Here is a 25753-nt window from a genome sequence, read left to right as displayed (position 1 = left end):
CCAGAATTGTCTTAGACGGAAGTCGTCGTGTTTCATCTCTTACGAGCACAGTTTGCAACAAAAAAATCTGAAAAAATTCTCTAAAATGCGCCTTGGGATCCAAAATATGTCACATTTTTTTCAGAATTTTAAAATGCTCGGAAAAGAGCGCAAAATCTAATTTACCCTGTAACGGACATTTGTCCGGGGCGCCAAAATCCAGGGGCGCCATTTTGGCTGTGAGTGTGAGAAAAACTATTGATGTGTTAAATACGCAATTAACAGAAAATTTGCTTTTATTAAAATAAATGCTTTTATTAACATTTAAATAAAATGATTTGATTTTTATTGAAAATAAAAAATATGTACCTTTATTTAAAAAATATATATATATATATACCTAAGGGGCGGCAATTTGTCTTTTTGTCCGGGGCGACGTAACCGCTAGAGCGGGCGCTGCGGAAAAGCTAGACGGCTGAAATTTCACTCATTGTCAGAGGGGTTTTTCTTGGTAAGCTTTCGAATGATTCTATAGTCATTGAAAAACCTTTAAGGGCAGTTTTGACCAGCTTAATCGGCTAGGCCCAATTTAATGTGGTTCAATTCGGAGCTGACCTGGATTTTGCAACTTTTACATACACCAAGATACATTACAATACTGTTTGAATCCTGACTGATTTTCGCGCGGCTGTCCGAGCGGAGTCGAGCGGAGTCGAGTCGAGCCGAGGGTGTAGCGTTTGTGCGTTTCGTTGTAAATGGCGATGGGAACGAGGGTTGACGCGCCGACGCCCCCATACGAATCAATATGAACGTATCAACGGGATCGTCACGCGAAACGAAGATTGCTCGTAATTGCATCGTTTCCACGAATCGGGCAGAGGAGAGGACGGAAATCGAAAAAAATTGGTATCGAAAGGAATTTTCTCTTTTCGCTGAATCGCGCGTGCGCATCGGCGTTGGCCATTTGATACGAATTACCGCGATTTATTTGATTATCGATGCCAGCCGTCGAATTATATAGGAATCGTTGCTCGGCCATTGTACTCGCCTCGTTCTCACTAATAGACGCGAGTCACAACTGTTGCCAACGTGGCAGGGGTCCGACGCGGCCCGATAAAATCGATGTTAGCGTTACGTCGACGACGACGACGACGACCGCGTTTAATTCGACCGTCAAACCTAAACGTCAAAAACTGTAATTACGTGGGCGACCGTTCATCCACGAAATTCGTTTTCGGAACTTCATACAGGCTCCGCTTTGTGAGATTTCGCTCTCACCCGCCTCCCATTCTGCCGCCACCCTTCACCCCGTTCTCCGACCCTCTTTTCTACACGTTCACCGTAGCCAGCAAACTGTAAAACAACCGTTGAAAACCACGATAACGGAGGTCCTATAGCGCAGATCCCGATGAATGCTTTGTAGCACGATTACGTTTCCGGCTCGTCCGTTTCCGCTATCACATTATTAAAAAAGTTTATTTCGATCGCGGAACCCGTGCCAATGACGACACAGTGGACCCGCGCGCTCGCAGCTTTTGTCGAGCCACGGCGGCTTTGATCTATTTGCGTTCTCTTATGGGGCGGTAGTACCTCGTTAGTTGCTGTGCGAATGTACGCGTTGATTATTTGATTGGATCAGCTTCGAAAAGGATATTGATTAAACGCCGCTGGAAAATTCCCGGCGGCTATAAAGAATAATCCCCGTATAATTTGTCACACCAGAACTGCCCAACTGTAAACGCCTCTAGTTTGTATTGTCTTCCAACCCGTCACGCTCGAAGCTAGATCAATATTATTGAGTTGGAAAGAAAGTTCGTAGAGTTTTCAAATTAAGAATCGAAGATAAAATTAAAGTATTTGTTCATATGTTTATTCAATGACGCGAGAAGTTCCCTCGGAAATGGCAAAAAAGTAATAGAACAGAATGGAAAATATGGTATTGAATAAATATCTGAATTTTAGCTTTCAACTTTAATTTACAAACGCTACGCGAACTTTCGTTCCAACCCAATATATTGTGCACATAAGAATTCTCGCTCGCTCGGCGAAACTCGGCTCCTCCGTATAGCGTTTCACTTCGAAGCGTGACGGATCAGGCTCATTCACTGCCCAGCAATTTCGTACGCTCTGCGTCTGCAGTAGTTTTCACTTGAAAAATTGAAACCGAGATTAAATGAAAATACATTTTCTCTTTCGATCATCTGAAAAAGTCGAAGTAAGTGTAAATAAGGCCTCTATTTACTCTTATATGAAAAATTCTTGTCAAAGTTTCTGACGTAAAAGAAATTCAAATAGTCGAAAATACGAGCCATCCTAGTGGTGCACCCTGTATAGCACGGAGAGTAAAGTGGTCGGTCGCGCTAAACAGTTGCAGCGATAAAGGTTGAATCTCGTATATTCCGAAGCTGAGATCTATGTGCTAGACAAGAGAAAAAACCATTTATCTAGACAAAGCGGGCAAAGTCAAACGAAGGTGGCCACCGCGGCGCAATTTACACGCGCGATTCGCTAAACGGTTGCCTCGCGAGGGAAAACAAGAATCGAGTAAGCTTCGCCGTGGGTTTCATCGACCAGCTATCCGAGGGAGTGCCGTTACATTTGCATGCACTGGTTCCGAAGGGTCCGAGGAGGTCGAAATTTCCAGCGGGATTAAAAACACTCGAACAGAGCCGTTAATTCTCGGCGACGAGAGTAGCGAGCGCGGCCTCCGGTTCGGCTGCGAAAACGAAATAGAAGCCGGCGCGGCTCGGTTCGGTTTGTTCTTCGAGGGGACGCAGAGGTTTTTTGATAAAAGCCTAAGCTTAGTCGCGAGCTTAATGGATTTGCATTTGTATAAGCTTGCCGGTGGTCTGACCGGCAAAGCGCGAGGTGTCGAACGAAAAACTGAACGCGTAGGGATCCGGGGGAGTCGAACCGTGAATTTTGCCCTGTCCCCGATAATCCGTTCACTGGGCTGGGGGCACGGCGGTTGAAAGGAATTCGGGATGAAAAACCGCTGGTTTATTATTTCCAACAAAGAAATCCTGACCGAGGAAGAAAACCTTCGGGGATGGTCATTCGAAAGTCGCTTTAAATCTGATCGTTTTCGAACGATCGAGGAGAATCACTTTCATCGGTGGGAATTAGGGTTGAACCGGATCAATTGTTACATCGCTGGCAAACTTCTTAGCGGTGGAAAAAATTCGGGCTCTTCAAGAGCGTGCTAGGATCGCTGGCTTAATTGAAAGTTGTCCCGCAAGTTTTTTGTTGGATCTGGGTAAGCTGAAATAACCGCAAGGGGTGGGGTTTTATGTTAGGAAGAACGGGGGTGAAAAACCGACGGACTATTATTTGGGGCGAAGGAACACCGATCCTGGCGAACCTGCACGGACTTCGTAAGTGCATTAACGTTCTCCGGTTAGCTGAAAATTAGTTCCAATCTGGTCAATCTCAAGCGAACCGGGAGGGTAGTTTCAGCTGGTTGAGAAATGAGTATCTGTTAGTTTGGGATCCCGTTGAAAAATTTGATTGGTTAAAAGTTTAAAATGTGTGGAAATTCGCTATGCGTGTACACGTTCTTGAATGAGTGTAAATTTCTTAGTCGTGACCAAAGACCTCATATTAGCTCATTAAAATTGTAATTGTGTTGGGGACAGATGAAACTCTATGCGAGCCATTATGTAAAAACAGAGCACGCGTAATTGCAAGTTAATAATGACCTGGCATTGTCAAGGACTGTAGCTCGCCTTTCTCCGGGGGTTAAGGGACTTAATTAGTAAGAACTTTTAATTCTACACGTGCACGTTTAGAAATATTATCAAGGAACTTTTATTTTTACCGAGCAAAGTAAAATTAACTTTAACTACACCCTACCATTTTCAGATCCGAATGATAATGAAACAATTCAATTTTTCCATTATTTCTAGGTACCATAGTCTAGATTAGACTTATACCATCAGGACTCCTCCATTGCTACTAGCAACCTAACTAGAGATGCAATTCCGTGGAGACCTTGACTCTAGAACCGCCTTGACTCTAGATTGCACTAACTTTACAACCGCAGTGTTGCCCTCTTCGTGTTACCGTGCACAGTTTTCCATCAATTTAAACATAGTTTGACCAACTAAGCTCTAGAAACTCGCTAGTAATACGACGAATCACGCAAAGACGACGTTGTATGTATCGCGGCTCATAGGAAAGTAGATGAACAACTAGATCGTTGGATTGTACCTGTTAATAATTTGAGAACAAAGGCTCGCCATTTAGAAAACCATCTCGCAGGGTAAGCCGATCTGAATTCGAAAGCAATAAAACGAGAATACCATTCGACATTATTTGCCGACGGGTTTTCCGTTGTAAACTGTGAATAATACGATCAATCTCAAGCCCGTGATGGATTATTACGGATCCCGATAGAGACCTGCGATTTTTCAGCGTAAATATCTTTGATAGGTTTGTATGCAATTAATACGGACCGATAAAATCTGCAACTGTTTGCCCGATGAATTTTATTCCCGGCGATCCGTTACAGCCGCGGCTCGCGGAATAAAGTCAGAAAATGATTACGTATAACGGGCGACCGTGAAATCGATAACCGTGGGCCGAGGATAAATTGGCATATCGGTGCCGCGGATAAACAGCGAAATTATTCAGTGTCGCCTCGCGGCAACCGGGCGGCGCGACACGGTGGTACCGATATCCTGCAGCTTCGTCGATTCCGCTGGCTCGATCCCACCTCCCATCAATTCCTCGAAAGAACCAGTATCCGATGGGTATTATTTATTGCATCGCCGAAAGAAAACTGGCTCTTCGCACGTGTACCACCCAACCAATCCATCAGTCAACAAGTTCGCTCGTATCGGCCCCAGCTTCCCGCGATCCTCCATCGATCCATCGCCAAGCCGAGCAGTCTGTCTTTTGTGTTATCTTTTCCGCATTATACTCTGTTTCCCTTACGTTTCCACCTGACCCACATAGCGCAGTCCTCGTCGCTTTTCATATTCTTGTGGCTTATCAGCAAGTTATTTACAAGTATTGGGTTGGAACGAAAGTTCGTAGTAGGGATGCCGATTATTTTCGAAAAGATCGATTTTTCTGAATCGATTATAATCGAAGCTTCAAGAATCGATCCACTAAAAAATCGTTTCGAAAATAATCGATGTTTTGAATAATCGATTTTTTTTAGAAATGTCTAAAAATGATAAAAAAACGAAGGTCAAAATTTTGTTGGACTCTTTTATTAAAGAAACAAAGTAATAATAATTATTAGACTACGGATCTTTATGAACTTATAGCAAAATTGAGTATATGAAAATCGAAAAAGTTGAAAAATTTATTACGTACTTGTTTCGCGCATGTTGTTGCGCGTCAGCCAATGGTCGCGTGGTCGGCCGAGTACGAGTAGGGAATTAGCCAATGAACGAGTCCCGTTAGAATCATTATGCGCAGTAGAATTGTCGCGTTTTAGGAAAATTTATATAGTTACGTTTGATGCTAATTAGATCTCTTTATACAGTCTCCATAGTAAACACTCCACGGTCTCCACGTACAGTCATACAGTTTGCCATAAAAATCGATTATTTTTACAATTTTAGAATCGATTATTTGTAAAAATCGGATATTGAAGAATCGATTCTAAAAATCCATTTATTTTATGAAAATAATCGATTTTTTAAATAACCGATTAAAAATCGACATTCCTAGTTCGTAGCGTCTGTAAATTAAAATCGAAAGCTAAAATTCAGGTATTTATTCATAGATTTATTCAGTAACATACTTCCCATTCTGTTCTATTACTTTCTGCCATTTTTAAGGTAACTTCTCGTGCTATTGAATAAACATGTAAATAAATACCTTAATTTTATCTTCGATTCTTAATTTGAATACGCTACGAACTTTCTTTCCAACCCAATATTATCAAATTTTTTAATCCTGAAAAATTGTTCCAGTAAGGACTTAACGCGTATGTACACTCCCGCTCAAAAGTATGTGGACACTTTGTTGAAAGCATAATTTATCCTAACAGTACCAAATTGTACAATTTAATTGATGATCCATTGACGCGGTCCGCTGTCTCTTCTCAAGACGATAATAATAATTATTATTATAAATTGAATAAAACTGATCAAAGATTCATATAAAAATTAAACGTGTTATCCACATATTTTTGAGCGGGAGTGCAAGGCCAATAATGCACTTTCAACACTCGCGAGGAGTAAAATACGATGCAATTTTTTAAAAACTGTTGACCTTTTGACCTTAAAATCCAGGGTCAAGGTCAATTTTGCGACACCTTCCTTCGTTCAATTTCAGCCAAATCGAAGGCGTAGAATCATCCTATGCTAGCTATAAATTTCTTTACATCCTGTACAGGCGTCCGAAAAGCGTTCACAAAAACACAGTCCTTGTCGTTCTTAGAATAGCAAACGAGCGCGAGCGAAGCATCGCTCCTTCGGCTGACGAATCTCGGTCGATTTGCATGAGCCTGGTCGTTCGGTTGCTCGTTTTTCCCTCATTTCCCGGAATAACGAGGAGATCTCGCAGAGGAGTGTTCGGGCCTAGGCCCGACTAATCGGCTCCTCGCGGAGAGCGCTGGCACGTTGCCCCAGCGATTCCCGTCGAGTGGTTGTCGTCCTGCTTGCAGTCCTCGAGCTCCTTTCCGGCTGAGGAGAGGGAGAGGACGGCTAGCAGGGACTTCCGGTCGAGTGCCTCGCACCAGAGAGAAAGAGAGAGATACACAGGCGAGATACGCGCGGATAACCGCACCGCTTCTAACTGGGTTACTGCTAGCAGGAGAACAGCTTTCTCTTGCCCTTGGGAGAACGCCGCTGCGTTCGATGACGCGAGCGAGCCTGCACTCGCCCGGCATTTCCATCCTGTCACTGTTGCATCCACTCTTCAGACGACTTTTACCACGGTGGTAGAGTCAGCGAGGTAGAGTCACTGTGTCACCCCCAAAAATCATCTGGTTAGTGCGCTTTCAGAGACAATAGGTTATTGTGTAAGACCCTTCAAGATTACCACCAACCAAATGGCCTCAAAAAAGCAAAAAAAAAATGCCAAATTTCTCGAAAATACGAAAACATGCTATTCTGCTGTTTAGTTCCTTGATAAAGTACTATAATAGGTAGTGTCGTCAATTTTTTTCAGATTTTTTGTTGTGGGAGATCATTGTGAAAACAAAATAAAAACCAAATTTTTTCGACGTTTCTGCTGTGAGGAGGAAAGTTACACTTGTTGATGTTTTCAATTTTTAACGAGCCACAGTTTGCAACAAAAAAATTTGAAAAAATTGTGTAAAATGCGCCTCGGGATCCAAAATATGTCACATTTTGTCTCAGATTTTTTCGTTACAAACTGTGGTCGTGAAAAATGAAACACCCCAAAAAATTCGGTTTTCATTGTTCTCCACAATGATCAGCCGCGCCAAAAATTGGAAAGAAATTTACGTCACTGCCTGTTATGGTAATTTATCAGGCAGCTAAACAGTAGAATAGCACAGTTTCCTTCGATTCAAAAACAAAGAAACACCGGTTCACCGAAGCAATAGATTTTCAGCTGGTGAAACCCCGATTTCTGCTATTGTTCGTCGATTCGGTAGCGCGGCTATTTTTCCATGCCCGTGGAAAATTGAACTTCCATGTACCCACTTCGCGCCCGTGCGTCCGATACTCGAGTTAATGGTAACGAGCGCGGAATAGTTCAAATCGTTATTTCATAATTCGTTCGCGAGCCTGCCGGGTATTTCGCAAAAATACTTTTTCAGTGGCGCGCAGCGTTGTTGGATATTCTGCGGAAATTGTCAAGAGGAAGCTGCAGCACAATGCGCTGGCAGTTCACAATTTGATTGCGAAGCCAAGGGACTGCAAACCTAGTCTTTTAGAAGACATCTCGCTTTATGCAATTTTCAATTTTTGTAGACAAATTTTAAGAAGGTGGTACAAAATAAAATTCTATTTTCGTTGGTAATAGCACTTGCAGATCCAAAATAAATAAAAATCGTACTGAATTCTGTTGAATTTAATACTCCAGCATTTTAAAAAAAATTTTATAAGAGTCATCTCTACATTGCCATCTCTACACGAAAAACGAAATTACTTTCCGAACGACCTAATACTACATACATTGGGAATGACAGAAAAACAAACGAGCCTACAAGAAGCATCTACGAAAACACGTTTAAAAAGTTGATAGATGAAGGTGTGAATGGTGCTAAGTATCGTCAATTTTATAGTCACGAAAAGGGTGCGCCCGTGAGGGTTGAAATGGGTACAAATTGCTCTAGCTTCATCGAAGGCTGGAGCCAAGAAACCGCAGGTACTCAAAGCAAGATGGGAGTCTTCTATCATCGTCTGCCTTGAAGCTCTGCCTTTGAGAGCAATCTTCCATAGAAAGATCGCTTAGAGACTCATCGGTAGCTAAGTAGTAGATCATCATTAGAGCTATTCTAATGAAAAGAGCCCGTATAGAATTCCTGCGATATTCAAAGTTAGACTTCTAGGAGATAAGTGCAAACACAAGTTAGGAATTCACGCCTACACGAGATAGGGGAAGACATCAAGATAAATTCTATCATTAACGATGCTGAATCCAACAATCTTCTTTCTCTGACGTCATTTGTCCCAAAGACAATCTAGATCGAGGGGAAAGAGCACTTTTTCCGAAAGTCTTAGAACGAGATCGAATCTCCTTCGAGCGGAGTTAACAACTTCGGGCATTTGGAACCAATACATCTTCATTTTCGTTAAATTCGCGAAACCCAAGAGCGTCGCGGATCGAGGGACCCACCCCGATGGAAAGTTCGCTCGTCAGATGATACGTTGCTCATCTTTCTTTTGCTCAGCGCGGCGGGCGCGTTCTTCCTCCGGTTCTTTTTTCGTTAATTTCTTCCCCAGTGAAAGAAACTCGACGCTTTCAGAAGTGGAAGCGTGCCACGACCTGGCAGGTGCAGAACTTTTGAAATTGAGCAGAACGGGGCCAGGCAGCAGCAACAACGTCGGCAGCGCGCGGCAGTTTCCTCCCTCTTTTTGACTCCGCGTCGCGTCGTCTCGCGGACGACACGCGTATAAAACGGCCTTTGGCTCGCTCGCTCGCTTGCTCTTTCAGCTTTCCACCCTTGTCTCTCTCACCCGGCCTCTCTCTCTCTCTCTCGGTCTTTGTCTCCGGGTGCTCCAACTCGCCTTCTCTGTACAGGGTGTCCCAAAAATGTTCGAGTTCCCAGAAAGCTAGGAAAACTTGAAAGTAATTAAAAGTTCCTAGAAAGTATCAGATGATTGCATAAGTTCGTGTCCGATTTGCGTAGATGTAGCAAACTGCAGATGCACGGCGGAGTGTAAAGAAAAATTATAAAAATTCAATGGTTAATTCAACTTATTTAAAATGTATTCATTGAATCAAGTTTAATGGTTAAATCTTGAAGATACAGCTTCATTAATCAATTATACAGTCACAATTCTTTTCTACAATTGGAATTAAATCGAATGTAATTGATTAATAAAGCTGTCTACTTTAAAATTTAACCATTGAATTTCATTTAATGAATAAATTCTGATTGTAGAAAAGGATGGTGACTATATAATTGATTAATACAGCTGTACAAACTTATGCAATCATCCAATAACTCCTTAACAGAGCCGAGACGAACATGTTTGCAAACGAAAATGCGGCTTCAAGTAAAGTCAGGAACCGGCCCTTTAAAGGAGCTCGAACATTTTTGGACACCCTGTATATCCGCTCGCCGTCCGTCATTATCGTTCTGTGCTTCCGAGTCGAATTCGCTGTAACAACCGTGGACCCCTTTCGTCACGTTATCGTCCCACAAATTCCCGCGGCTTCTTCAGAGACATTTACACTTGGTCCTTTAAGCTGAGTCTTTGCTCGCGGATGAGGAGGATCGCGCGCCGATCAGAGCGTATTCGCCTCGCGAAAAATCACCGAGTCTCCAGCGTCGTGGCCGGGCCGCGCGAGCTCCTTTCTTTGAGACGGCCATAGAAAGTCGAGAACTTTTTAATTAGTGTACCTCATTAGCACGCCTGTATTTCGCGGAATATAATTCCGCCAACCCGCTCCTCCCTTGCCCCTCTCTCCACGGCCGCCTCCTCTACGTCGTTTCTCTTTTCTTTTAATTCCCCTCGTTCTTTTCCGTTCTGGATGCTCTCCGCGAACACGTTACACGACCTGCACGGAACTTTGTTCGCGTAGCTTTTCCACCGTGTTTGCCGTTTATTCGAATGGATTCGAAACTAGCACAGCAGAAATTAGGTTGTCGCGCATAAAACCGCTGCGCCGCGATGTTCGTTTAGACTTTGTCTTATTGCAGCCGTGTTCATTTGATTTAGAAAAATATGCCAGGTCTCTGTCGACAGCTCTTTGAAGTATTGGTTTAGTTGTTAAAATCGGGCTCGGGTTTTCTTTATTGTTTGCACACAAATTAGAAAACGGTTAGATCTTAAAATTCAATCGAACCAGAACCAGTCGGTTCAATCATTTTCTATGAAAAGATCGATATCAATAAACAATTACCTTTCACCGCGATATCGCTAGAGTGCCAGTCGCCAGCGTCATGACTTTCATTATCGAGTTTCGGTTGACCGGTGCCACGGAAACTGGACGTGTCTCTCGAGACTGTGCAGCTGTGCGCACAATTTTTCATCAAATTACCGATCGGAGTAGCCGATCGCCACGTTACAGTCCACTCACCCGACGTCAGAAAGCGTCAGCGGCGAATGAACGTGCGTTGGCACTCCACGGTATATGATATAAACTTTTAGATTTGATTCCGCCAAGTGGTCAAATACTTATGGACGGTAGTGTACGTGCCCATAATTACGAAAGTGGTCTAAGCCATATATGTCTTGTTTCGAGATATCTTCGATATTTTCGAGAATGAAGACAACAGTCTAATCGCTGCATTCGCAAAGAAAATGGTACGGCGAGGGGTTAAGGTGAAAGATGCGACAGTTACGGAGTACCGTAGTGCCGAACGTGGAGTGAGAAGAAGCCAAATCTTTGTTGATTCAGCTTGTGTATTCGAACCGGCTGGCAGGAGAAAGTCGTATACCCGATTTGTCGGTGGAAATGATCGGTTCAGAGGGCGGATTCAATAATAAAGAGCGGCATCGAAGAAGCCGTCGATGGAAGTCGCGATCGAGAGGAGTTCCCAGCAGCGTGTGTGCGCGGGGGTCTCGAGTCTCGAGGCGTATGAATCGAGCGTGCACAAGCGTCGCAAATGGATTTTCCTCTTTACCAGGGGAGAGAGAGAGAGAGAGAGAGAGAGAGAGAGAGAGAGAGAGAGAGAGAGAGAGGTGTACGATAACGGTCCTCCGTTTCGTCCATCGGTGTCGATTTGCATTCAGGAACGTACGTTTGCTTTACCAGCGTCGGGTAATCGGTAAACCGCCGTCGAGGTTCTTATCGCGTGACAGCGGTGCATAGGGGCTTAAAGAACCCCCTTTACGAAAGAAACACGAGAACAGGGCGCGTGCTTTCTTGCTCGGTTTTACACGTGCGCCCACGATCGGTTCGTGAACCGGACCAGCCAGCTACCGCACCGCGCACACGCCGCTGAATGATCGTTTCTCATTTACATACGGCTGAATATAAAGTAAACTTTCGAACCGGTGCACATACACATACGCGTATATGTATATGTACATAGACGAGCCTTCTACCGTCGCCTCATGTCGCCTCGCGTCGCGTCGGTATTCTCGTGCGTGTCTCGTTACGATGGGAATTGAATGCTTTCCGCTCGACTCTCCGCAAGACTCCATATACTCGGTATCTCCCAACAAGTTGGCTCACCCAACATTTTCGCGAACTTCATTTCTCGCGTGAGATCGTTCACCCATCGACGACGCTTTTCGCGAACCATTAGCTTCCCCCAGATATTCGGATTTATTGTTCTGCGTTGGACGTGGTAGAGGAACTGCAGCATATTTGGAACGCCACAAAGCCTCGCAGAAACTCGAAATATGAAAATTCAAGAATCCATGATTATTTGTCAAATTTTAGTTAAGAATATGCTCTTGTAGAATCAGTAAAAGTAATGATGTTGAAAGACGAAAAAATAATGATGTTGAATATTCGGATTTATTGGTTTGTGTTGGACAACGTGGTAGAGGAACTTCAGCATATTAAGAACGCCACAAAGCCTGGCAGAAACTCGAAATACAAAAATTCAAGAATCCATGATTATTCGTCAAATTATAGTTAAGAATATGCTCTTGTAGAATCAGTAAAAATAATGATGTTGAAAGGCGAGAAAATAATGATGTTGAATATTCGGATTTATTGGTTTGTGTTGGACAACGTGGTAGAGGAACTTCAGCATATTAAGAACGCCACAAAGCCTGGCAGAAACTCGAAATACAAAAATTCAAGAGTCCATGATTATTCGTCAAATTATAGTTAAGAATATGCTCTTGTAGAATCAGTAAAAATAATGATGTTGAAAGGCGAGAAAATAATGATGTTGAATATTCGGATTTATTGTTTTGTGTTGGACAACGTGGTAGAGGAACTTCAGCATATTAAGAACGCCACAAAGCCTGGCAGAAACTCGAAATACAAAAATTCAAGAATCCATGATTATTCGTCAAATTATAGTTAAGAATATGCTCTTGTAGAATCAGTAAAAATAATGATGTTGAAAGGCGAGAAAATAATGATGTTGAATATTCAGATTTATTATTTTGGGTTGGACAACATGGTAGAGGAACTTCGGCATATTAAGAACGCCACAAAACCTGGCAGAAACTCGAAATACAAAAATTCAAGAATCCATGATTATTCGTCAAATTATAGTTAAGAATATGCTCTTGTAGAATCATTAAAAAATAATGATGTTGAAAGTTCGGATTTAATGTTCTGCGTTGGACGTGATAGAGGAACTGCAGCATACGCTGCACGGAACGCCACGGAGCCTGGCAAAAACTCGTACTATGAAGATTCAAGAATCCATGATTATCCGTCTGTAAATTATAGTTAAGAATATGCTCTTGTAGAATTAGTAAAAAATAACGATGTTGAATGGCTAAGTTTGGTATCGTTTCAGCTCAAAATTGGTCATTGCTGTTGAGTTTAGTTATGGAGTGAAAAAAAATATTAAAATGCATTTTTGATTGAATAATATTATCGCTGACCTAGTATATATGACCTTGAGCCTACAAATAACGCTAAAATAGTTTTTTCCGACTTTTCCGGCAAAATATCCCACTGTGCACCAGTTTGTTTAACACTCGATTTACGGGACCGGTGAAAATCACGGTTTCTAGTATTTTTAGTTTACGATCATTGAGAATGTAAAGATTTCTCCATGAGAAATTGTTGGAATTGTTGCAAATGGCTAAAAAAGTTGTTGCTATTTTTATAATGTAAAACAGTCTTGTAAAGCAGAATTGTTGCAAATGGCTAAAAATTTGGTTTTCTTGCTATTTTTATAATGTAAAACAGTTTTGTCAAGCAGAATTGTTGCAAATGGCTAAAAATTGGATAGAAAAGTTCTTGTTATTTTTATAATGTAAGGCAGTCGCTTCCGATTTATCTCTGAGCGACACTTTAACTTTAAGTATCTAGACAGTTCTTGCGTCCGGGTTTTTGTGTTCGAAACTGCTTGGGAGGTCAGGGAAGCTTGACGTTGTCGATCTTAATTGCGGCTAATTATCAGATTAGCTTTTTAAGGTGATCAGATAAACTTTTTTCGACCGAGCGAAGATCAATGGGATGGGACGGGCGAAAGACGGATCGCCTTAGGCTAAGTCCCGTCTGATCCTCTATTCATGGAAAGTATTTTCTACAGCCGATACACTAGTGAAATAAGGACCATTGGTTCGCAGATAACATAAATGTATAATTAAGTTGCCTGTTTTAAGCGAGGAATGATTAATTACGTTTTAAATGAGAGTTCAGATTTCGGTATCTCGAACGCCGAGATTACCCGAGCGGAGCATCCATTAGCGCATTCTTATCTAAAACTGTGGAGGCGAGATTAACTTATTGGGCGTTTTCAACGAAACAGCGAAATACTTTAAGAACATACGCGTTCACGATAAGACGCGTGTCAAACCGGAAGAATGAAAATGAGAACGTTTATGTCGAAAGCCGCAAAAATCGATAAGATAAGAATTCCATCGTGCGGGGTGAACCACTTCCTTCGTCACCGATAAATAAAATGCCATCGTACTCTAAATTCTGCTAAAATCTTCGCAAAAAACCAGAATATAAAAGTCCATAGAATTTTGTACAATTTTCATTTGTTTTCGATCTACAAAGATTTCATTTAATTCAACTCTCTTCAAATTTATCGACAAGAACGAAACGAACTTTTCGGACAACCTGAGATTCTCTGCGGCGAACAATGAACTCCGTACAATATTCCCAGACACTACTAAAAATGAAAACGCACCGTTTCAACGGTATTCATATAGTATATGACGTAGACCCATGGCGACTATAAAATGTTGGAAAAATTGTCGGAAAAAGTCCGAGCCGAAACTCGAGAGCTGGAAGTAAGTTCGAAGTTAAAAGAAAGGAAGAAGAGAATGCGGAGGAGGTCGGACCTAACAGAAAATAAAAGTCTCACGCGCGTCGTGACCAAAAAATGTGAGAAATAGAGGAAAATAAGAATGAGAAGGTGGAGGAGAGCGTTGTCCCACGGAGGCTGTCCGTCGGCCGGACCAAACAAACAATCTTTATCTCCTTTATGGGCGTCCTTATCTGCAGCAGCCGACTCTTCCCTGGCTTTCCCGTGGCAGGTTCAGCCTTTTTCTCGCCCTCCGTACGTGAACAGATCCTTTGTGTTCCCCGGAACATTTTCTCGCCGCGTTCCACGGGAAAAAAAGGAGGCTGGAGAAATAAGAGGCTCGGGGATCTACGAATGAAACAGAGGTAGTAGAAGGTAGGAGAGAGGAAAAGCGCGGATGAAGCGAGCAGAGAGACGAGGGTAGGAGAGGAGCAGTCTAGTCACGAAAATTTGAATAAATCTCGGTCGGTACGGTGCTGAATATCATTTCGTTCCACCGGCGCGGAGTATACTCTAACCCTCTCTATTCCTCTTTCTCAACCCTCCGAAATCTCGTCCCCGAGCGGCCAAAAATCCCAGACGTCTCCGGCTACTTTCAATGAAGCGCCAAAACTATCCTGCGAACTCGATAATAAACTCAGGCAGCGTCTTGCCATGAGTCATCCGTGGGAACGCTCGATGCGAAACTGCCATGCCGGTGCGTCACGCACCTCGCCGTGGAAATGCAATCGATTGCGACTCTATTTTCGAGACCGAGCGATTTCAAGTGTTAGACTGGAGGGAAAGTTCTGTCGAATTTTTTAAATGAGCAGGTAATTTTGCATCGTCAATCACAAACACATGTGCGCCTTCAGATTGTTGAACCTTTTGCTTGACCTCTGGTCAGTCCCTGGTTAGTCCCCGGTCCTCCTGGCCCCGGAACCCGCACGCTGCTCCCAGAATTCCCAGCCCAACTGACTGACTGAATAACTGAATGAGCGCGTTCGCCGAACTCAGATGCGCACGTGCGCGATGATGCGAAACTCTCCCCACCCTATCTTATTTTGATTGACTTCGATCGTCGTGATAGTAATCATTTTTCTAGTTGCGTAATGTTCATAACAATTCCCTGTTTTAATAAAAGTGGAAAAGCACAGCTCATTTCTTTTCTCCATTAATTTTTAAATGATTTTCTTTAATGACTTATGTATTTATATATTTTAAAGAGTCAAGCAATTCTCTACGGGGACGGACGTCTTGGAAAAATATGAAACGCTGAATAAGGAGTGAAGCGAGTCTTTAGAAAACGCTGCGCCATAATTGACTCTCATTTGGCCGACGCACGACAACTACAAAGAAGTAGCTCGGTGCAGGAGATGACTACGGCGATTGAACGCAACGACAGAAAACCAGTCTTTTTCCCGGAGGAAGATCGTCTAGATTAACCGAGGATACGCGTGAAAGGAACGTGCAAGGCTTTGTCCATGATCTCACCACCTATGCCCTATAATCTCTGAGGTTTTCGATACCACCACCTGTTACGTAAATACACGTAAGAGAGACGCTAGGAGATTCAGCCAATTGATTTACGCTGTTGCCTACTGTGGGAGAACCTTACCTGGCAACCATTCAGTGAATTATCGATTTCGCGTGTTGTCTGTCGCGCATCGGATTGCTATCGTGTAACTCGATTTCTTTATTTAAGCTTTCCCCCGTTTCCTTTCTGTGTACGTTCACCTCGTCGCGGGTCTGGAGCTGTTCCCATCCTCTAATCTGGTAACCCGATCAATTTTCGAATCCCGCGTCGGCGCAATTAATACCTTGCTTTGTAACGCCGAGTCAGACAAAAGACTTTCAATTCAACTTCGCAAACACACTCGATAGACAATTTTATAGTTGTCTACAGAAAATTGTCTCTAACGTGTTGTTTCATTCAGTACCTTGCTGGAAATGACTATACATTCACGTGAAAACTTATGCAATTTATGCACGAGTGACATCGCCGTTAAATTGTCAATTAAAGTGAAAAGCGTTAGTTCATAAAGAGCCACAGAGCTGATAAAAAAAACTAACTTATTATGTACTTTTTAATATATTCCCAGAATGCGGTGCCATAATTAATGTTTAAACGACAGGTCTTACGTAGGTTTATAAATTAATGTAGTATAAAGTTTAACAAAGTTTCGTAAGATGCTGTATTTCATCTTCTGGCCTGCTGGAACCTTCGCCATACTAAACAAGTTTCTGTTGGATATTACTTTGCCTAAATTAGTCGGTAAAAATCCTTGCACGACGATCTAGAGTCCATTAATATTTAATCGATATGTTATCCTTTTAAAAAGTAAGTTAATAGGTTGAATAATAACATATATAACAGTGTTTTCAAACTCCTCCGATGGTTTTACTGTTTTAAGTTGCTGTCTATTCATATATATTACACAAAGAATTCGATTACACCATATATAACTTATTAAATTTCTAGTTTGAATAAAAATCTGCAGTCTACAAAATAATATTTCCTACAATACAATAGTTAAATGTTTAGTGATCGATTAGACACCAACTTATTTAATAACGTAAACAATATTTTGAATAATGGTGCAGCAATTTTTGTGGTGCCTCTGAGTCACCACTCTCGAGCAGTAAGGGTTAATAGCGCATTGTATACTCGTTTTGCTTTCTTTCGAATCGCCAAAGAGTGACCTATTGTTTCTTCGTTATCTGTCACGCGTATCGACGAGCGTATCTCGTCGTCGAAGGAAGAAGAAACGGATCGAGTATCTTCGGAGAAAAGAGCCGCGCGTTTTAATATCTTTCTTATCCGCGGTTGAAAAGCGCGCGAAACTTATTGCGGTAAAAATACATACTCGGCGCCGGTTTCCCAGCGTTCCTCGGCACTCTTTTTCTGCGGATGGTTTCCGCTTTCCGCTTTTTCCTTTCTTCGTCCCATCCACGGGGGCAAAGGATATTTATTTCTTCCCGGAATTTCAATATCAGCTTCTTTCCCACCTTTTCAAACGGTCCAACCCACACTCCGCGCGCGTTTCTCGGAACCACGTTTGTGTTCCAGGAACACAAGGGCGACATGATTTACGATCAGCGAATCGCTAGAGTTGCTCGCTCTCTCCTACCCTCTCTCTTCGTATCTATCTACCTCTCTTCACTGTGTTACAAGCGCGCGAAACACAGTCATAATCTACTGCTCCTATTCTGCTCGAATCAGTCACGCGCGTTAACAAACACGTTCGCGCTCGCTACCGGTCAAGCTCCTCTTCCCTCGGCGGGAACAAAGAAACGCAACGTAACGATAATTAATGAACGAAGTATGGTCATGGTTCCGGGGACATCGTCCGTGGGTTGTTTTCCCCGGTGTTCCTCGAGGATCTGAATCGACCGTGGCGAATTCTACCGACCGTCTCGTTCTACTTAATAGGTAAACGAGTCTAATGATAATGAATGCTAACTCGCAGAGCCGACTTTCTTTGGAATCGGCGCAATCCTCGAATGATACCATTACCGCTAACGATCAAAATACACAGATTTCTGTAGAGCACGTTGTGGAGAGATGCCAGGATTTCTTATTCAATTTCCCTAGGAAACTTCATACATGCACAGTGGGTATTAGAAAGTATTCGTACTTTATTTGTTTTCGTAAACTTCGAGTTGATAACTTGAATTATTTAACAGTAAATCACACCGACCAGCAAAAGTGATTGATGGGTATAGTATTTTATCAAAATAAACCGATTAAATTTATTTATATTTTGTGCGATTATTGCTATAATATACAGGGTGAGTCATCTAACGTTTTCACCTCAAATATCATTGTTGTTTTCAAATATACATTATATGTCTTCCGGGCAAAGTTGAATGGTAAAATGGGGCTCACACACGCGATACCAAAAGATTTTTTTATGTCATTTTTTTCTTCAAGCTTCATTTTCTATGAAGCCACCCTTTTAAACATCTACAATGATAATCCCGTTCTTTACGAATTCAGTGACTATTATTACTCCAGGTCATTCAAGGTCACGGACATTCCCTCAGAGCCCGTTTACAGGCATGTATCGACGTAGACGGCCATCATTTCGAACATTTATGAAATACATGTATTCTTGTTCCATATTTTAGTTTTATACGTTCTTGCTGTCCGTGACTTTGAATAATCTTGAGTAATTATAGTCACTGAATTCGTAATGAAAGGGTCTATCATTGTAGATGTTTAAAAAAGGGTGGTTTCATTTTTAAAAAAAATGAAGCTGACCTTGATATATCTCTAGAAAAATTATATAAAAATATAGATGTTTTTGGTATCGTGTAAGCCCCATTTTACCATTCAACTTTGTGCTCAAGACATTCAATGTATCTTTGAAAACAACAAAGATATTTGACGTGAAAACGTTAGGTGACTCACCCGGTATATTCGAGTCAAAAAATATATTATATAAATTCCCATGAAAACGCCTTTACAATTTCAATAATTGTCAAATAAAAATTCTAAAATGGGTCCCCATTTGATCCCTCGTGGTAGGTTCAGTGTTAAAGACGTTAGAAGGATTTAGTTTACTAGCTAATGTGTAAATAATTTCCTGTTTTGATTGTGTTAAAAGAAAAGTATTAATACATGTGTTTTATTGGTTGGAAATCGGTAAAAAAAATAGCTATGGGCAATTGTAAGAAGTAAAAATCTTTGAATTTTATAGAAATCTTTCTATTTATTTTTTTTTTATGTAATGTAAATTACATACATGTAACAAATATTGTAGTTGCTAAAGAAACTTATCTAGATAATGTGGTATAAAACGCACGTCACAAAATGAATAACAAATGAATCGTGAAAATGAACACTAAAAGTTGGTTATAATGTGGTATAAAAGGCACGTTACTAAATAAATGGAAAGTATATCGTGAAAATGAACATGAGGCTGAGGGTTGATATTTTCAATAAAACTTGGGCAACCCTGTTTCACTGACACGGAGGCGTCAGTTCGTCGAATCATGTTCCGTTTACGCGTTTCCGTTCCGCTGGTCACCGGGTGTGCGTTCCAGCGCTGGAGCTGTCGTTATTCCGGCCAGCGACACCATCGAAGACAAGAGGGGTGGAAGGGTGAAGCGCGCGCGAGAGAGAGAGACCCAGGGGTCGCAGCCCCGTAACCTCTGCCGCTGGCATGTGCAAAAGCTGCCGGACAATGAAGCTGTAGCTAACCTGGAAAACTGGACGGCGGAGAAAGGGAACTCGGCTGGACGGGGGTGGAAAGTAGACAATGGACGTTTGCGCTCACGCGCGCGCGCGCGATCCAACCCGGCCTCTGTGTACGTAACGCGAACGCGTAGGCGTGAGCGTCTCTGTAGTTCCGATTCAATTTTTACGTCACAAAAGAATCGCGGAAACGGTCGGAATGGGACTGTACACGGCGGATGGGACGAAGGAAAGGGGTAGAACGCTGCGCGAAGGCTCGAACCGGGAACGAGGGGCGGGCGGACGAACGGACGAGTGCGTCACGTTCGAGGAAAATCCCATTCGCGCAAATTGGATGGCCCTGCTTCGACTCGAGAGAGCCTTGCAATTAAAAAGTTCCGAACTGCGAATAATAAAAAAAAAAACGAAGAGGTTCGCGACCTCCTCTCGGTACAGAGATTGCGCGAAATATTTCTTGTTTCGAATGATTCGTACGAGTATCGCGTAGGGGTAGGTGACTCGATTTCCGATTCGCCGCGACGACTATTTTGATTCTACCTGTTGGAGAATTTTCGAGATTCTCGGGACGGTGATGTTACAGATGACGAGAAAATATTTTTACAATTTTTTTGATTTCTTTATTTAACCTTGTTTTACAGGCAGATATGCATTTATGGCGAAAATAAGTTGGTGTAATTTCAAACGTTAAATAGATTACACAAATTTTAGAGTGTCGATACATTTCTTACAATTTAATATATCTATTACAGAGAGCAATAAATTCCTACTTGCATAAAGATACACAGTCTAGTCATTAGCAAATGAGGTACAGTTTAGGCTTGATTGGTGCTTGAGCCTGTAGGTGGATCTTGTAAGATTTATAGAATTTGTACACTCCAATTGTTTAGTTCTTTGTACACTCCAAATCTTTATAAAATGTTTGCATTGATTGCAAGACACAGGAGCCAAATATATGAATTTATTTCTCCTATTAATTGTCTTATTAAGCTGATATTAATGCACCGATGTCCTTAAATCTTCTTAATTCGTCCACTGCTTTAAATTGTACGTGTCCATCTTCGTCATAAATGCATAAAATCCGCAGTCTATTGATTATACATCAATGATGAACTTCTATAACACGTGTGGATCATGTATTTATTTTTTTAGGCTAGCTTCCGCAAGTAACGAGTCGATCGTAGTTTTTCGTGAAAGAATTCATCTCCCGATCGAAGTTTCGACGAGCGGCCATCAACCGGGGTTATCGTGAATTTTCTATCGGGCGGGACGGAGTCAAAGAATTTTAATTCGCATTCCGCGCGGGTTTTTTGTCGCTAGCTCGCGGATCGGGTCGTTGAGAATCGATCTTTTTCATGTACAATTAATCGCAGAGCCTCGCTTCGGCGCCGAGCTGAAAGGAACGAGGATTTTTAACGGCGCGGTCATGTCTAAAACGGTCTACAGGCGATACGATTTATCGTACGACTAATTGTACGACAGGAGTTGCTTCGACCGTTTGACCGACAGTTCCACCGTTTGTGGTGCTGTTGTACAACTTGTAGTACAACGTACCGTGCGGCGGTATAGCATGCTAAAAATCTATCGTACGACTCCGTTCGACGGGCGACAGGCTTGTATTAATAAATTTTCACATGCTATTTGGTGTTAGGGGCCTGGCGAAATTAGGGCAAACGATCCGAGAAATGACGGAACAAGGTTGCCGTATTTGCTTAGACTCCGGAAACGCGCAGACGTGTGCAGCGGCCGGACCCCGTCGATGCATTTAGCCCGGACTTTTGAAAAGCGCGAGAAAGCATCGACGGCTGCGGTTCGTTATGTCACGTTGGTCGCATTCCGTCCGGGGCCCCGTGTCGGGTTATTGTCTCACGGTGTCAGGGGAGAATGCGCGACGAGAAATTGCATCGGTGAAAAGGGGCGGCGGTTCGGCATCTGCGTACCGCCAGGAATTTTTCCGCCCTCTTCTTTCTTTGGTTTGCTTTGGTTTGTCTCTCTTTGTTTCGCTCGCGTCCGCGCCTCGTTTTCGTCTTTGAATTGCTGAAATGTGCAGAAATTGCGCGCGGTGAAATGAAGCGTCGGGATAACGCTTCGTATTGGAAACTAGCTCTGCCGTCTGTTCTTCGGCTGCGCAAGCTGATTCAGGAGCAACGGGGGGACAGTTTTATGGAATGCTTCAGAAGACATACTGAATGGAGAATTTCATATCAACGGAAATTTCATTCTCAACTCCGCACGATCAGATAGGCATCGCTACATTCGTTGAACTGTTAGCAATCCCTGCATTCTCTCTTTAGCAAGCTCTTGACAAACGAAGATTTGAAGAACAGCTATCGACTTAAGTTAATTTGATGTGAATAAATTGCTTTCGAAAATTTCGTAAAAATTTGCGTGAGAAATTAAAATATCTCTATTCTTAAAATACAGATAAAGCCGAACGAAATCGCTTCAACGAGTAACAAGCCGACAAACGTATTGTTGTACTTTTTAGCTACAGATTGACTTCAATGCTTTAACCCTCGTGTAGTCAACAGGGTACCCATTTTTACTGTATTTCTTTCAACAATTCCTTAATGTTCCTCTAAAACATATCACAAAATTTCTCTGAATGTCCATTGTTTACTCGCAAACATATTAGATTATAGTCTTATAATAAGAATTTCTGGAAATAAATGTTAAACACAGAAAGGTTTTAAATAATCTAGGGTTAACCATCGATCACAAAAGAATACAATTTAATTTCGTCTAGAAAAAAACGCGCGACATTCATACTCGTTAGACTTCGTTTAAAATCTTCCGCCGACTCGTCGAAGCACGGCAAGAGGTTAATTTTCTGATACGCGACAAATAAAATTGGATAACCGCCGATCAGGTAGAAAAGCCATTTCATGAAATGAAATCCCGCTACGCTTTCGACAAGAGAACAACAGCAAATCGCTTACCGTTAAGATGCACTTGTGACTCGGCGAGACGTAGTCCAATCCCCGGTGTCCTTCTCCGCTGAAGCACTTCTGTATATTGGTCATGAACCTCCTCCTAATAGCCTTTAACGAGTACACACACAACGCTGATAGCGGCAAGGGAATATCATTGCTGGGGGAATCGCTTTTGGAGAACACTGCGAACAGAACGTCCTCCTGCGCGGTGATCCCTAAATCCTCAGCAAGAACAGAACCGGCCTTGCCGACGTACGCCGCTTGCAATAGATTGTAATTGATTCCCTCAGTGGAGCAGTTGATGGGAATCTCAGTATACGAGTAGTAATGCTCATCATCATGGCACACTCTAACCATCTTCGACATGTAGATAGGTGTTTCTGTGTTCTTCATCTGCGTGGTCAAGAAGTAGCTGAATCCTCCGCTGCTGAACCCGTACACGTAGTTGATGCGATACCGGTCGCGCGACAAGGAGTTCACATACATCCTAGTGCCGGTGGTAACGGCAGACTTAGCGATGTTCAACATCCTGTCTTTATCTAGGGACCTGGAGCTGACTGCGGGTACCTCGGCTCGGTAGGGCCCGTTTCCGGTGTAAGTGACGCCTACGTACATCACTTGGGAGACAGGAGGATTCGGTGGTCCTGGTGCGATGAATGCGACAGTGGAGGCTGTCGCATTGTTAGCTACCACTGCCTCCTTCACCTCTTGCACGATGTCCGAGATGTTGTGAAGATTCCGGACCCTGCAGGTGCCCTGTGACACGATGCCGCACGAGATCAGCCTGCTAGTCGTGTAGTCGATCATCAACGCCTTGTTCACGTTGTCCACCGGCCGAGTTGGTGTCTGCCGAGGACAGTTGATCATCGAGCAAGCAGTCGAATCACCTTTCGGCCCGGTTATCTCCTTCACGACCAGGTTCAAGTCCGGCGATAGCTGATAGAGCCGGTTCACCGCGCCCACGTACAACCGACCCGTGTTCTTATCCACCACCAGATGGTTCATGTGCTCCACCTCAGGGTCGTGGAACTTTTGTACTATGTCGGCCGGGGTCGAACGAACCGGTAGCCGAGGAGACAGCAACACCAGGATCGACAAGAGTAAACGAAGTTGCCGTTCATGCGACACCATCGATCCCATCCTCGTCGACCTCTCGCTGACAGGGAAGACTAGCATCTTACTACTCTACTTCCTACGCTACGGGACACCACGGTCTCTCGCCGCTTCCTCCTTCGCTGTCGCACGGGGATCTTCGTGGAGGCGTCCTCCTCAAGCCTCGCCCAGACCTGCACAAACGAAACGAAACATGGTTAGATCTCTTGTGTTTCGATGGTCTAAAGTCTAAAGGGAAAAAGTATGGTGTGTTCCATTTGCGATCACATTTACGATACGCACACTGTTTCGAACGAAAACATGCTCACAAATGATGCTCGCGAGGCCATGCCGAGGGGAGAGACACTTAAGAGAGATGCTGCTCCTCGGCGCTGCGCGCTGGTTGATTGCACCCAGACAATCTTTCAGAATTGAATTACTAATGTGCGCATCGACCTTGTGAACATGCTATGCGGTGTGTAAAGTGTTCGAATTATTTCGTGATTCCGTGCCCCACGCCAAATGCAATTAGGGGGAACCCGAAACTGTGGGGATCTCGGTGGCCGGGACGGGTTCTCGAAATTATAGAGAACTCTCGAAATTAATGGGATTCTCATTAAATTTTGTAATATGGTTTTCGGAAACGCCGCAAATGTCGGAAATCTCATTCCACGATTGGTTTTAAATCGAGTACTGAAAACCCTGAAATTGTCGAGAATCCCGAAACCTTCGGAAATCTCGACATAATCGAGAATTTCAAAATATAACCTTCGAGAATCTCGACATAATCGAGAATTTCAAAGTTTAACCTTCGAGAATCTTCGACATTTTCGGGTCCTCGCACACTTTATCGTATACATATATAAATTATACAAATAATATAATCAAACAATCTATATCTCATCATCGCAGTAAGAAGTTTCTGCTTGTTCTTTGGCAGATCTACACGCATCCGACATTGTAGCATGTTGTTTACATTTAATCCTTCCACCTAAAACGGACCGTGCAATCGTTGAACATTTTTTTCGAGCCGCACATATGGAGAATAAAGAAAGAAAATCGCTGTTTACACGAGACTATGAAACGCTAATTAGCACGTTATGTTCAGGTATCTCTTTTTTGTCGTTTGTACGTATCCGCGCAGATGGAACAGTGATTTCTATATAACAGAAACGTTTCTCAAATAAAAAGAGGGGATCCTTTACATGCATCTCTAATTTCTCTTGGAGCTCCCCCGCTACACTTCAAAATTTTATGAAGTAATAAAACGAAGCGTGAAACGTTCGTCTGTTGCTTCGTACCGCGTTCCGTGGGAGAGAAAGAAGAAGAAGAAAGGGGCCGCGTTGTACCTACAGGTTCACGAAGTATGAAGCATACTGTGTTAATTTCACGCATTCTCTCTCATTATCATATATACACGAGCCCTTTAAAAATTACAGCGCGTGTAACGATCCGAATAAATTTCTAAGCTATCAGGATTAGTGTTTATAAGTATTTAAATGAATGCTCGAGTATGAATAATAGGTGGATCGAAATATTTTCAGGATAATTTTAAATATTTGCCAATAGTACATAGAGTGATGATTAAACTGCGGATCTTTATGCATTTACGAAGAAGTTGATTGGGTGAAATGTAAAACAGTAAAAGATTAGAAAAATTAAAGAATAAATGCAGAACATTTTTATTTTGTATTTTTATTTTATAATTGATTATAAGTGAATATAGAAGAATTGCTAAATCTCGTAGAAAGTTCAAAGACAGGCGTTCCATATATTCATTATTTTTACCTTGTCAATGAATATTTGATTTGATTAAAAAATGGTTTCTTTCATTGCCTCGATAGTAAACTATTTAATTTATTTCATTGGTGTAACATAAATGAAGAATATACTTCAGTATATTACAACAGACAGTAGAGAGCAGTTTCGAGTTAGGCGAGAAGTGCTATCGCTTTCACAAGAAAAGGTAGCAGGTGTTTTACATCCATGGCAAACCAGTACCGAGCCAACGACACTCTAGACATGAACCACCTTCTGCCACGAAGTAATTGCTTCGATTATCTCTTCAAACCCAAG

At 42.5% G+C, this 25753-nt stretch overlaps 1 protein-coding gene across 3 annotated transcripts in view; it reads right to left on the bottom strand.

Annotated features, from left to right (window-relative positions):
• Positions 1-25753, bottom strand: part of Plexa (plexin A) — a 434401-nt gene that overhangs the window by 286083 nt on the left and 122565 nt on the right. For all 3 annotated transcript variants that reach the window (XM_076424412.1, XM_076424411.1, XM_076424413.1), the window contains exon 2: positions 22592-23871. In XM_076424412.1, coding sequence (XP_076280527.1) covers positions 22592-23761 — 1170 coding nt within the window. In that variant the 5' untranslated portion in view covers positions 23762-23871. The remainder of the gene's footprint in view (positions 1-22591; positions 23872-25753) is intronic.

Source organism: Lasioglossum baleicum, chromosome 5 (assembly GCF_051020765.1).
Source record: "Lasioglossum baleicum chromosome 5, iyLasBale1, whole genome shotgun sequence".
In the NCBI taxonomy this organism is placed as follows: domain Eukaryota; kingdom Metazoa; phylum Arthropoda; class Insecta; order Hymenoptera; family Halictidae; genus Lasioglossum; species Lasioglossum baleicum.
Note: the sequence above shows the minus strand (reverse complement) of the source record. Positions and strands in the feature narration are given on the sequence as shown.